Genomic DNA, 15498 nt, shown 5'->3' on the forward strand with positions numbered 1-15498 from the left:
GACTGAATCTGTAGGACTCTGATAGAATTGGAAAGACCGTGTGCTCTCAGCTGAGCTCCTGAGAAGGATTTCAGCAGCACATTTTAACAAGATTATACAGTGCATTCCTCGACTGAATGTCCTTTGTTTCCAGGGAGGTGATCTAGGTGACTAAGAACTGTTTCATTTGCTGTTTTCAGATAGCATTAACCTAAATGTTCTTAAAATCAATATATACACATATAAATTTGTTCTAGATCCAGGGAAGTATAAAAGCTCTAAATACTATGAAATACCATATGCTAAGAATCGTCCAGGATAATCAAGAAAAACAGTGTTACCATAGACTAGATGAAAAACAAAAGAAAGGGATATGAGTTATGAATGCTCTGGATGGATGTTAAGAGATCCTTAGATATTTAATCAATGTCCACAGAGAAGTAGGTTAGGAAGAGAAAGCAGCATGGCTGCCAGGGTGACAGCACAGGCCATTAATTTATCAGATGGATGATACATCAGGATGCACTGTTCCCGTACAGTAAAGTCCAAAGACAAACAAGCTTTACTTACTTCAAACTTTGATGGGTTCTGTATCAAGGCATTAGAACAAAATGACATTAATTTAATAAATATGTAAAATTTGTTTTATGGTCAGCCTTTGAAAGCACTAAAATAAGATGATCTTGGACATCGGAGTTTATGGCCAGGTGAAAAAGTCCATGCCAAGAATAAGGCTGGAGCCATTTCATGCAGTAGGGAGATTGGCACAGATGCTGTGCACTAAGAATATCAAGGTGTGTGGTGGAGAGTGAAATGGAAGACATGTGGAATATGCTTTTCTGGAGCTTGGCGGTGAGGGCAATAGGATGAAGGTCTTGGCCATAGACACAAGCAGAGTGAGAAAGGCTTGAAGTCTTCTTGATTTTAAGGTGATTTAATAATGTATCTGGGCACTGGGAAGATTCCAATGGAGAGAGGTGGAGAGGGGTCCAGGAGAGGGTTAGGAAGATCAAGACACTGAATGTCCACAAGAATGGATGGAATATCCACTGAATACCATTCGGATGGGTATAGCAGAGGGAGAACTAAACAAATGAAGATAGTGTCTTCAGTCTGTGTGCTTTTCTTGAACCAAAAAGTGCCAAGATGGAGACGTTTTCTTTTGTGACCACTGCTTTCAGACTGCAGTTTGGAAATAAAGTCAGTCTAAGTCTAAACCTTTTAAATAAAAGACTCATGTTCCTTCAGTTTCCATATTTGAATTAAAACATCAGTGTAATCAGTCAACACACAGCAAAGTAACATAATTGGAAAGTGACAAATGACATGAGGACTAATGGCAAGTATGGCTCTTCTGGGTTTAATGAAATAAACAGTCTTAAAGTGAAAGTATGCCAAATGAAATTCAAGGAAGTCCCTGCTTTCTCTGTAGAAAAATATTGTTGGAGCTGAGCCATAAATTGCACATTGTACCTGACAAAATTACTGCTTCATGTCATTTGCACCAAACCCATTATCTTGGATTTTGTTGCCTAGATACTAGGATTTGAAAATTTAATGTACTGTAGATGAATACTGAAATTTCAAACAGAATTTCAGCAATGCAGTCTAAAAAATAAATACTTGTAGACAAAGAACTTGTCTTTGTTTGCAGCAGCTCAAAGTGGTTAAATTTTAAAGGAAAGTGCACTGGTCTTGAGTGAAGGATTTAGAACGTCACCTGTCTAAGTCACGTTAAATTCAGATCATATTTTTTGTTTGCATTTTTACTACAGCCATGGAGAAAAGTAATATTTTCCTTGTCTTTGAATGTTGCAACATAAAATGTATGGTCCAGGTACTGTTTATATATCCTATGTTATTATGCACTAGAACACACATATGTATCTTTAGAATCCATACTTCAACTTACCTGCTCCCATGCAAACACGTGCTGATTAAAATAATACTGAATCTGTTCATTTGCAATGTTAATACACAGCTGCTCGAAGGAATTTTTTTTGAAATTTTCAAAGCCGAATATATCAAGAATGCCGATGCTTAGCTCCTCATCCCCACTGGAAGAATTAAAGAAGTGTTTGTTGAGTTATCGCTCATTTCCTTAGGAGGCAATGCGAAGCAGAGCATCTTGGGATTCACACTGGTGATTGAGTTAATTAAACAAGACTTTACAGAAAACAAAGATAATGGAGGTAAATTAATTTTAATATGTGCATAGAACAGGATTTTCTTTACCAAAGAACCCACTCCCATGTTTTTATACACCTAAACAGAAGTCCTTCCATGGGTTTAAACGCAGTCATAGCCCTGTGTGAGTTCAACATCATAGAACCTGGCTTTTAAACAGCACTGCAAACACACAGACAACCAAAACTTTACCAGCAAAACAAAAATTCTTTTCAAATTTAAAATGTCTAACTACCAATGTCTTAATTTTTCTCAAAGAACTGTTATTCATTTTATTTTACTTATTCGCTTATTCATATTTACATACAAATCAAATGACAGCCTAGAGAAAGATACAAGTATGTAGGGATCCATCTTGGAGTTAAATATTTTAATCCACTTGTGGTGCCACACATCTGTATTTTCAGCACTGAGAAGACAGAGGCAGAAGACTTGACAGTTCAAGTCTGGGATGCACAGTGATATCCTGTTTTAAAAAAACAACACAAACCAACCCAAGGGGGAAAAACAAATAAATGAATTTCAAAATACAATTGAATACTATTTTACACATGAATTATTTCAGATTTACATTTCTTTCTGCTATCATATGTTGCTTGTTCTGTACACTAAAAAGTTGATAATTGGTTGAAACTTTTGCTTCTCTCATTATATAGATAGACTGATGTAATTTTTATGTGTACTTTAAAAATGAAACTACAAAAGGTTCCCCTTGGGTCTACTCATTAGTGTAAGCAATACTCAGTGTTATGTGCTGAAGATGTGGGACTGAAAGCCAGAATCTGCACGTGCTCCCGCACTAGCAGAGAATCTGCGTGTGCTCCCGCACTTGGAGAGAATCTGCACGTGCTCCCGCACTAGCAGAGAATCTGCGCGTGCTCCCACACTAGCAGAGAATCTGCGCGTGTTCCCACACTAGGAGAGAATCTGCGCGTGCTCTCACACTAGCAGAGAATCTGCGCGTGCTCTCACACTAGCAGAGAATCTGCGCGTGCTCCCACACTAGGAGAGAATCTGCGCGTGCTCCCACACTAGCAGAGAATCTGCGCGTGCTCCCACACTAGGAGAGAATCTGCGCGTGCTCTCACACTAGCAGAGAATCTGCGCGTGCTCTCGCACTAGCAGAGAATCTGCGTGTGCTCCCGCACTTGGAGAGAATCTGCGCGTGCTCTCACACTAGCAGAGAATCTGCGCGTGCTCTCACACTAGCAGAGAATCTGCGCGTGCTCCCACACTAGCAGAGAATCTGCGCGTGCTCCCACACTAGGAGAGAATCTGCGCGTGCTCTCACACTAGGAGAGAATCTGCGCGTGCTCCCACACTTGGAGAGAATCTGCGTGTGCTCCCACACTAGGAGAGAATCTGTGTGCGCTCTCACACTTGGAGAGAATTTGCGTGCGTTCTCACACTAGGAGAGAATCTCTGTGTGCTCCCACACTTGGAGAGAATCTGCGTGTGCTCTCACACTAGGAGAGAATCTGTGTGTGCTCTCACACTAGGAGAGAATCTGCGTGTGCTCTCACACTAGGAGAGAATCTGCGTGCGCTCCCACACTAAGAGAGAATCTGTGTGTGCTCCCACACTAGGAGAGAATTTGTGTGTGCTCCCACTAGGACAGAATCTGCATGTGCTCTCACACTAAGAGAGAATCTGCGTGTGCTCTCACACTAGGAGAGAATCTGCGTGTGCTCTCACACTAGGAGAGAATCTGCGTGTGCTCCCACACTTGGAGAGAATCTGCGTGTGCTCTCACACTAGCAGAGAATCTGCGTGTGCTCTCACACTAGGACAGAATCTGCATGTGCTCTCACACTAGGAGAGAATCTGCGTGTGCTCCCACACTAGGAGAAAGTGATTGACTCAGAGCTCAGAGTGGAGAGGGAATTCCCATAACTTTAGCCCCATGGATTGTAGGTGTCATGCATCTGTAATCCAATACTTAGGAGGTTGTGATAGGAGAATCTTGAAATCTAGGCTATTCTGGGGTGCACAGTAAGACTGCCTCAAACAAGAAATCTTAGTGACTGACTTGACAGAACTAAGCTAAATTTTCACAACAGGTCTTGGTTCAGTTTTCAAAAAGACTAACCACAATTAAAATAACTCTAAGTCTTGACTAGTTATGTTCATGTAAGAACAATTATTATTTAGCAGACATGCTACAGTGGTTTTTTTTTTTTTTTTTTTTTTTTTTTTGCACATCACTCTTCTGGGTACCATCTAGTGCTAAACATGTGGACAAGACCTAACAAAGTGATTATCTTGTTTACATCACATGGAATATACAAATATAAAAACATTACTGGAGGTTTCCAGTTTTTATAAGATGCTTAACATCATACTGATGGCCACTAATGAGCAAAAAGCCACGTTGATATTTAGTCATTCTGGGAAAACTGTGTTATGATCTGAGACTCAACTTAATAGGGACTGGGAGGTTCAGGGACGATTGTGATGGTGATGTTCAGGGTGTTAAGACCATGGGGGCAAAAATGGGCAATCTAGATAAGCTAGATATAAAATGCAATATAGGATGGATTTTAGTGGAAAATAATGAAAAGCTGCATATGTGAAAAGTGTAAAAGATGATCTTTTATACTTAGTATCTATATATATGTCTATCTATCTATCTATCTATCTATCTATCTATCTATCTATCTATCTATCATCTATCTATCTATCTATCTATCTATCTATCTATCTATCTATCTATCTATCATCTATCTATCTATCATCTATCTATCTATCTATCTATCTATCTATCTATCTATCTATCTATCTATCATCTATCTATCTATCATCTATCTATCATCTATCTATCTATCTATCTATCTATCTATCTATCTATCTATCTATCTATCTATCTATCTATCATCTATCTATATCTATCTATCTATCTATCTATCTATCTATCTATCTATCTATCTATCTATCTATCTATCTATCTATCTATCTCTCCATCCCCTACCCATCTATCTATGCACTATACTTAGCTACAAATGAAGATAAGATCATCTTAATGTAGACGTCCACCTTGCTTTTTCACATGAGCATTTCTAAAATTCCTATGACCTATGACAGAAAGAAGCTTCAGAGAGAGTGTGAGAACTTTCATCTCTGCAGATCCAGTCAACGGTGGCTGGGATTTGCTTTCTTCCTACTCTGAAGTTCTAGGAGAGTCACAGACACAGGTGTGGGAGCTTGTATCCAGGTTATAGTGACTATTATCTACCATGCTCGTGTGCATTTCAGAATCAAACTTCATTGGAAGCCACAGCACCTCTTCCTGCATGGTGCAGTGAGAGTTCAATGAAAGGAAAGATTTACTTTGTTTTAATTTAAGCCCATGAAGCAAAAGCAAAAAAAAAAAAAATTCTGCTGGACTGACATTAGACAAGTGTAAAATGGCACACACTTCATGGTACACAGCCTAATTAAGAGAACATTTGACTTGATAATATGATGCATGTTTAAAATCCCTTTCTACATGATTACTAACATTGCTGCAGCTTTTGTTCCAGCAATCAAGATATTTCATAGTTACATGGAATGACAACGTGACGCTGCTACTAGGAGATGGAGCATATCCATAGGAACACAATTTTGATAATTAAATTAAATAATCAGAAACATATTCAAAGGGACATGTACAAATCCAAAACAGACATACCACCTCACATTTGCAAAAAACAGATGTATAAAACATTTATTTACCTTGGTGATGTGTCATGTTTCAGTAAACTGTTAATACAATTGACTATCCAGCTAAAGAGACGTCCATATAGCGTTTTAGACATGGCATCTCGCACATCAGTAGCTTTTTCTACTGTGTTGGGTCGTATAATTGTTTCTCCTCTGGTGACCACACAGTGGGAAGTAAGAGCTTCCTGTAGCTCATCTGCTTGAATGCAAAGCAAAGATGCTGCTGCAAAACCAATAGGTTATTGTTAGGAAACAGTGAAAATGACTCTATTTTCAGAAAACAGAAATGGCTGAATTCAACTGCAGCACCTGAAATTTCATAAATACATGACTGTCTCATGGTATCTGAATTCTACTGCAGGGCCTGACATTGCATAATACATGACTGTTTCATGGCATATGAATTCTATTGCAGAGCCTGACATTACATAATACATGACTGTCTCGTGGTATCTGAATTCTACTGCAGAGCCTGACATTGCATAATACATGACTGTCTCATGGTATCGAAGCCACCCTTCAGTATTAGTCTCCATGCCTCTTCTTGATCGCTCTCTTCTTGCCTCCCCTAGCCAAAGTGTGGCTGCTGCATGGTACAACGCAACACAACCACACTGTCTGAACTAAGGAAACAGCTGCACAGGTGACATCAACACTAATTTCACCAAATTGTGCTAGATATTTTAAAAGCACAATGAATAGGCTTGGTAGAATTTTGATATGATTATGTGATTATGCCTAGAATGTAAGAATGAACTAGAACACTACTTAGGTTTTGGAGTGAATTTGAATACATTTCACAGCACATATCTGATAGAGCAGAAACCTGATGTTTCTGTACTTCCTGTTAAGCGTTCTTTTTGGTACTAAATTTTCTTAACACACAATACTCAAAAACATATTTAATATTAATAAATCTAAATATCATAAGAATTTACAATTAACTCAATAAGGTAAATTCATTTTTTAATAAACAAACATCTCTTTTCTTCTCACAGGGAGGGCTGAGCCCAGGGCTTTGTGCATGCGGGGCCAGCACTCTACCACTGAGTCATCTACTCACACGTACAATGGGTATCTTTAGCCACACCTCCCGCATGAAGAGAGTCGAAATTTAAATGATTATGTTTAAAGTTTTACCAACATTTTGAATTTTCTCTTATACATCTGACAACTTAGATTTTGGTTTGCTAGTAAGATCCCTGACCTCAGTCTTTACCTATTTCTTCATGTTGAAGAAGCAAGAAGCCATATATGGTCCTCACAGAAATTTTACCTTCCAAGTTAACACGATTCATCTCTTTACTTATTTTCATGACTATTGCCATTATTCTGCAAAACATTGTATCCTAATATCTTAAACATTTATCATTCTCAGTATGTTCTATGAATAGCTTAATTTGCAGAACAATATTTTAGCATCTATATCAATATGCTAGTAATTTTTAAAATTGTTGAATGTTTAAGTTGTTTTCCTAAATGCAGAGTTGTGAAAAAATAGTAGCATCTCTTGAGCGTAAAAGAGCATAGAAATTCCACAACTGTTGCAAACTATGTAAACACACTGAAGCTCTTTGACACAGCTATTTAATTTCCCTCCAAATACTTGCCAGTCTGTTCTTACTGGCCAAAGAATGACCAAGAAGATAAATGTAATTTTATAGATGCCAGGCATTTTACATTTCAAAGTAGACAATTTGAAAGGAAAAATTCTTCTATTTAATTTTTACTTGTAAAGATGAACACATGCCACATAATGCATAAGTGAATAGATGCACTAAAATTTAAGAATCTATTCTGGTATATGATGTTTGGAGAGGATTCAAGTCCCCTGCCTGTCTCACAGTTAGCAATTGGTTGTCTGCAACGCTGTCTCAATTGAATTGCAATACCATTTTGGTCATTCTAGTTGGTTATTTACTGAATGTTATCTCCCACTGACCTGTGTGTTGGCTTTCATCCAGATACTATTCTTTCATCTGGCATAATTCATTTAGTGTCTGCTACATGCCAGGCATTTTACATGAGGCTATATTGTTAAGAACAATGCATTGGACACAAAGTTTCAGTCTCAATGCCTTTATCCAGAGGACAGAAAAGCCAATCAAGAAATTTAATTGGGAGGAAAGAAGAAAGAAAAGGAGGGAAAAGGATGGGAAATGAGAAAGAGGTAGAAGAAAGAGGAGGAGAGGAAGATAAGACGGGGTGTTGATGGAGGGCAGGGAGCAGATAGAGAGCCCATAGATATACTGGCTAAGTGGTTTCTGAATGAGCATAGAAGAGATCAGTTCTTTACTCTAGTAAATGATGGGGAGGTCACTTGGTTTAAACAAGAAGTAACCATGTCATGAATGACTTCTTTTTATCAATCATGTTACATTATTATTACTTCCCTTTTAATAATCTATCTTATGTGTCAATCATATCATTTTATACTTGAAAAGTCAGAGCATGAACTATCAGGGTTTTCAGGTACATAGCAATCACGATGTCAACCTCAGACAACTTCAGTTCTATTACAACCTGCTTCCAAAGCCACACTGGATACAGAAAATAGGTATCTTAAAGGCAGGTCTGGACCAGTTACATAAGCAAAATGAAGGAAAAATGAATACATAAAAATTAGTATCATGATTCTCTAGGCTGTGAATTTAATTCACAACAAATAAGGGATTATGGAATGTATGCTAGTATTAAAAATAAAGGAACAAACAGAATATATTCTAAATAGGTAAAAACTATGTCACTGGAGAAAATCAGTTAGATGACTTAAATTATTAGGGACATTTTGTCAAGCTCCACTATTAAGAGAAAGTTTGATTTGGAACAAAAATGATGTGTGTCTCTTGTATGGAAAATGAAAAATTAATTAACCTATGACAAATGAGTCAATGGAATTCAAACAGTAAAAAACACAATGAATAGAGGTTATAAACACTAGAAGACAATTTTAATTCTTTTTTGCACAGGTCAACTACATCTTATCAATATTTTCTGCATTTTCATATTAAAACACAGTATCTTGCATAGTCATAAAAGCTTAGTTTCTGAAAATATTGTTCATAGTAATCATTTTGCATGTGTAAAGACTGTTTCTTGTAGTTAATTTTTTTTTTTTTTTAGTTCTTCAAGACAGAGTTTCTCTGTGTAATTCTGAATGTCCTGTAGACCAGGCTGACCATGAACTCAGAGATCCCCCTGCTTCCCAAGTGCTGGGACTAAGGGCATGCACCACTATGCCTGGCTTGATAGCTGGTTTTTACAACTTCTATACAACCGAGTCTGAGCATTCTTTATGAGAGATACATGAGTAGAAGTGTTTTAAATTATTCCCACATGACCCAGCATAAGCTATGAAAGAGTTCAGTCTTGAATGGAAGGCAATACAACTCACAGTTCTCCAGAGCTGCGTGATTGCAGATGTAGCTCTTGTCCATCTGGTACTCAGTTGCCACAGAGGAGAATTCAATGTTTCCAACGTTCAAGATTGCGGCGAGCACACTATACACACTTCCAAGTTGCTAAAATATATCACAGAAATAGTAGCATCAAATGTGGTCTATAGCAATATGAGGACTATGACTGGGAACAGATGGAGGAAAAGCCTTGGATTCTAACACAAGAAGGTCACTCTTCATATGGTGATGCCAGACTAAGACCCAATCAGGCAAGGATTCAAGCAGGCTCAGTCTCATTCATTATTTTGACTTTGGAGATCAGCATAAAGCTGCTTCCTTTTGAGCACTTAGAATATTTTATAAATGTTAGTATAAATGAAAATAGACGGGAGGAATACTCTTCAGAGGAAGTAGAAAATTCTTTAGGTTATAGGTCTCTATCCATGTGAACTTTGGGATGCAGTGTTGTTTTTATCACATGTACATTTTCTGCAGGCCATCTTAGACTTGAGGTTAGTGCATGGATTGAGGGAGTGTCTAGTGAGGTTATATGTGTGGACTGAGGGAGAGTCTGGAAAGAAGAATCAAGAGATCCCAGCATCCAAATCCAAGGAGGCATGATGCTTAAGACTAGGCATAAGACTATAGACTACAGCTCTGAGTTTTCATAGTATTCATTACTATTTAACATAGATTCTTAATGCTTAGAAACATGCAGGCACACATGCAAGCTTGTATGTGATTCTCTCTGAAGACACTGGGGAGGAGGACTTATTAAGGTATGTCTGCAAGTCACGGTATTATTCCAACTACCTTCATGTTACAGGAGACCCAGAAGACAGTAAACCATGACCCCAACTTAGCAAGCCTTGCAGCTATATCAAAGATGCTTATCCTCAGGTCCAGGCGTCTTGAAGCTATATTGCTTGCTGGTACATGAGGCCCAGAAGACAACAAAACATGACCCAAACTTAGATGCCTTGCAGTTATATTGAAGAAGCCCAGCCTCAGGTCCAGGCATGTCCGTGACTGAGGGAGAAGTTGAACTGTTCACAGCATAAAAACTTGTCTGTCTACTCAACTACCCATCTTCAGGGCTGACAATCACCAAATAGCTTAAAGTAATTTGTGTTCTGTAGTAAGCAAAACATTTCTTCTTACGTAGAAAGTCAGCAAAGTTTGATAGATCTAAAAACTTTGCATGGACTTTGAGAGAACTGGAATTTGAAGCCTGTATCTTAGCTCCCAGAATGCATGTTCCTTTTCCACTGAGGAAGGAGAGCAGCATGGAGGAATGGACAACTCCCACAGTTCCATGAACCTAGGCCAACTCCAGCACTTTCTCTTTACCTGTGGGATAACATACAACTACATGCAATTCCAGAGTCACAGATACTTCTGAAGAGAGTATCAAAATAAGAATAAATTCACCAGGGGTAAATTCTGGCCCTTCAGGAAAAAAGGGTTTTTTTTGTTTTTGTTTTTGTTTTGCTTTTAATAAGGAAATGAGATAATAGGAGACTGTATTAATTCTAAAGAAATTCTGTGTACTTTCAAGTGTGTTAGTGGTTCATGGGTCTTGATATAGTCTGTCTAATACAATTTCTACATACTTTTTTCTGATATAGGTGTTCATACACTGGGAACATAAAACCATTGCTTGGGACTGGCAAGATGGCTTAATGAGTAAAGGTGTTTGTTGTCAAGCCTGACAGTTGGAGATCAATCTCTGTACCAACACCATGAAGGAAAGAACCAATTTCATTGTTTTTATTGAGCTATATCTTTTCTCCACTCTCCTCCCTTTTTTCTCTCCTCCCCTTCTACACTCTCCCATGGTCCTTATTTACTCCCAGTTTACTCAGGAGATCTTGTCTTTTTCTTCTTCCTATGTACATTAGATCCATGTATTCTCTCTTAGGGTCCTCTTGCTATCTAGGTTCTCTAGCATTGTGAATTGTAGGCTGGTTTTTCTTTGCTTTATGTCTAAAAGCCACTTATGAGTGAGTACATATGATATTTGTCTTTCTGGGTCTGGGTTACCTCACTCAGTATGATATTTTCTAGATCTATCCATTTGCCTGCAAATTTCAAGATGTCATTATTTTTTTTTCTGCTTTTTAGTACTCCATTGTGTAAATGTACCACATTTTTCTTATTCATTCTCCAGTCAAGAGGCATTTTGGTTGTTCGCAGGTTTTGGCTATGACAAATAATGCTGCTGTAAACATAGTTGAGCACATGTCCTTGTGGTACAATTGAGCATCCTTTGGGTATATACCCAAAAGTGGTATTGTTGGATCTTGAGGTAGGTTGTTGCCTAATATTTTGAGAAATTGCCAAACTGATATCCAAAGGAGCTGTACCAGTTTACATTCCCACCAGCAATGCATGAGTGTTCCCTTTACCCCACATCCTCTCCAGCATAAATTGTCATCAGTGTTTTTTATCTTGGCAATTCTTACAGGTATAAGATGGAATCTCAGAGTTGCTTTGTTTTGTATTTCTCTGATGGCTAAGGATGTTGAGCATTTCCTTAAGTATCTTTCAACCATTTTAGATTCCTCTGTTGAGAGTTCTCTGCTTAGGTCTGTACTCCATTTTTTTAATTGGATTATGTATTCTTTTGGTGTCTAATTTCTTGAGTTCTTTGTATATTTTGGAGGTCAGACCTCTATCTGATGTGGGGTTAGTGAAGATCTTTTCCCATTCTATTGGCTGTCGTTTTGTCTTGTTGACCATGTCCTTTGCTTTACAGAAGCTTTTCAGTTTCAGGAAGTCCCATTTATTAATTGTTTCTCTCAAGTCTGTGTTGTTGAGGTCATATTTAGGATGTGGTCTCCTTAGCACAACTATCTTAACAGTTAAAATGATGATATTCAGGGCAGCATGGTGCTTTGTGTGATGCTTGAAAATGTTTAATTTCTTTCATAAATATTTTTTGATCTCAACTAAAATTCTGGCTGAGAATACAAAGAAAACATGTCAGCCTGTGACTTTAGACTATCATAGGAAATGTTTTTTAAAAAGTTAAAGAAGAAAACAAGGGTACTTCTTATTTTAGATATAACAGGTGATTGTTATGCAAATAAAAGCAAACGTTCTTGCTTGAGTGTGAACTAAATGGTGTGGTAACAATGATAAAGAAGCCAAGTAAATCACCAAACATCTTAGTATTTATTGTAAATGTATATAATGGAAAAGTGGACTTGGAAATTTCATGGTTTAAACATTTTAATATTTTCCAATTTGTGTTATTTTTATAGATTGTCTAACTTTGGTTTGCCTGTACTTTGGTTTGTGTTAATTCACAGGTGCACAAGTCAATTGTAAACCCTGGGAAGGTTTAAGAGACAAGGACACTATGGGTATTGTCAACACCGACAACAGAAAAGGGGGAAGGAGACAGAGAAGCAGAGTGGCAGCCACTGTGCTGCAGAAAGCTGTGAAAGTGGGATGCTGTGCTCAGAGGGTGCAGGGCTCATGCTGCATGGACTGTTACTGAAGATCTTCTTTCAGCTACTCACAAAGGACAGACCAGAGAAAGCCAGAAGGAGTGCAATCAATTCAGATCTGGGTGAAAACAAAAATAAATGCCCACTCAGTTCATGTCTCCTGACTCTGAACCTGACCAGGCTGCCTTCATTGAACTCTTAGAGTCAGCTTGAGATGGGCAAAAACTTCCAGGGTGGGTTACCTTGAGCCAGGGCAACAGCTTTCATAGAATAACCAGCATCAATGATGCTTCAGGACCAGAAACGGATGTTCTCGATCCATAACTCTAGCCTCCTCTATAGATGTTCAATATACCATGAATATGTTTAAAACTGGAAAACACAGGTTGACATGCATGAATGATATTCCTAGGTTGATTCAAGCACAAAGCTAGTTTCAACTCATTGTTATTCAACATTGTCTGCCATCAAGAGAGATGGAAATGAACATTGACTTCTATGAGTGTGACTTAGATGTGAACAAACCAATTTTAAACTGGTTCCTTGTTCATAAAACAGAAACCTCTGAATCTGGGAATGACTGGTTAGAAGCTAGGGAGAGAGGTGATGAAAAGGGCAGTGCTGGATTTGAACTTGAACTTTGACAAAGAGGCACTAGAAGCGACTATGTCCAAGAAAGGGTCAGCGGAGGGGTGGACTTAGGGCTATACTAGTATCATTGCAGCCAGAGCAGCAAATGTCTCCTTTGTACTTAGGGTTTATAGTAAGATGAAATACCCAGGGATTGTGGTGGGGTCAGGAAGAAGCTTTGTCTTTTGAGCAGGAATAAAAGCAAAAAGATTTTAGCCAGTCCTAGAGGTGCAGGATGCAATCCCAGCAGGCTGAAGCAGGACGATCACAAGTCTAAGATCTGTGTGGGCTACAGAGTGACTTCAAGGAGTTCAGGGCCAGACGGAGTAGCTTAGTGATCCTATCCTAACAACAACAACAAAGGACTGGATATGTAGATCAGTGGCACAGCATCTGCCTGACATGCGCAAGGCTATAAATTCAATGCTCAGTATGAGAAAATTGAGAAAAATTTTCAAGTGGCCACTTCTGCTCTCCGGGACACTGATTACAGCGTGTTCTCTTACTTGATAGAGCAATGCTGAAATAAATCCAGCTTTGCTTCAACCTGTGAATATCATTCATTTATTTCAAACCATACGTTCCACATGTAAATCAATAAAACTACTCTTCTGGTCTTATCTTCTCAAAATCAGTTTATAGTTGATCAAAGATGTAAGACCTGAACTTCTGAAACAACCACAGACAAAGCATGTTAACCCACAGCATGGCAAAGCCTTTCTGTAAGGACTGCACTCACAGGGAACAACCCCATGAACAGAAAGGTAGGATTGTATGACATTACAAAGTCCTGTACAGCAAATAGAATGAGACGACCTACAAAACGGGGAAAAAAATTGTGGACTATACATTAGACTGGGAGTATAAATATTATACTCCATAGAAAGCTGTAAAACTTCAACCCTAAATATAAATTAAGTAAGAAATTGACTAATAAATTGAATAAATAGTGTTATTTGAATGATACAGAAAGGTCATTATGCTAAACAAAATAGGTCAAACCTAGAAAGATCAAATATTACCTGGGTTCTCTCATACATGGGGTTTAGATTTAAATTTATATATGCATGTATGTGTATGTGTGTTTATGTGAAAAATGAAAGTAGAAAGAGGGTTATGATGAGAGGGAGAAGAGGTGTACATGAAAATAAATGAGAGTTCAAGGGAGGGCAGTGGAATAGAAGGCATGGAAATAGGAGGAGGGAGGAAGTGGAGGGATGAGGGGAGCAGCGATAGGGCAGTAGGGGAAAGGAGACCAATAAGTGGGCAAACAAGAATGATATAATAATATATATTATGAAAATGTTACAATGAAACCTAATAATTTGTATGCCACTGATAAAGATATTTGAAAAACTAAAAGACAAAAATTTAAGGGGAATACGGCTAGAGATACAGGAAAAACTTAAATAGTATAAGAAAATTCAGCAATTAAATTTATGGCTTAAATATGAGTTAATTTCCCAGAAGAGTTCAAGTAACTAAAAAGGAACATAAAAATATAACAAGGTACTTATTATGGAAGACTCAGAAACATGATAAAAGGCTTTATATTGAAGCCGATGAGATGGCTCAGCTGGTAAGGTACCTGTTGCAAGCATGAGAACCCCCAAATTTAGATCCCCAGAACCCATATATAAAAAAGCTAAACATGCAATGTATGCTGGTAACCCAACCTTGGGCTGCAGAGGGTGTTGGAGGTTGGGGGATCCTTGAAATCTACCTGCCAGGTGAGCCAAATTGATGAGCTTCAGATTCAATGAGACCCTTTCTCAAAGCTTAAGCAGAGAACTATTCAGGCCTTTATATGCATCTGTATACATATGTGCACATACCCCACACATGTAGAGCAACGCCCACACCCACCACCATGCACATATAATGGGAATGACTGTTGCATAAAGCCCTGAGCATAGTTCCTGGCATATATTAACCAGTCAGTGAATTAGCTAATTCTCATCATTAATGAAGACTTTGAAAAAGATACTAGGAACGTGATTCAAACATCTCTGGTACTTACCTCCATCGTAAAACCAATGACTTTGAAACATTGCTCAATTAGTTCATACTGGGATTTATAGAAACTGTTATTCATCATGTCCTGCACTGTTCTGAGATGCTCATTTTGTAAGTACCTTAAGAAAGTA

General features: G+C 38.2%; 1 protein-coding gene across 1 annotated transcript in view; it reads right to left on the bottom strand.

Annotated features, from left to right (window-relative positions):
* Myo3a (myosin IIIA) overlaps window positions 1–15498 on the bottom strand; it is a 165401-nt gene that overhangs the window by 56106 nt on the left and 93797 nt on the right. The window contains exons 15-18 of the mRNA XM_057787845.1: window positions 15372–15486; window positions 9263–9389; window positions 5881–6091; window positions 1892–2036 (exon numbers count right to left, since the gene is read on the bottom strand). Of these exons, the coding sequence (XP_057643828.1) occupies window positions 1892–2036; window positions 5881–6091; window positions 9263–9389; window positions 15372–15486 (598 nt within the window). The remainder of the gene's footprint in view (window positions 1–1891; window positions 2037–5880; window positions 6092–9262; window positions 9390–15371; window positions 15487–15498) is intronic.

This window comes from Chionomys nivalis, chromosome 13 (genome assembly GCF_950005125.1).
Source record: "Chionomys nivalis chromosome 13, mChiNiv1.1, whole genome shotgun sequence".
NCBI classification, from domain to species: Eukaryota; Metazoa; Chordata; class Mammalia; order Rodentia; family Cricetidae; genus Chionomys; species Chionomys nivalis.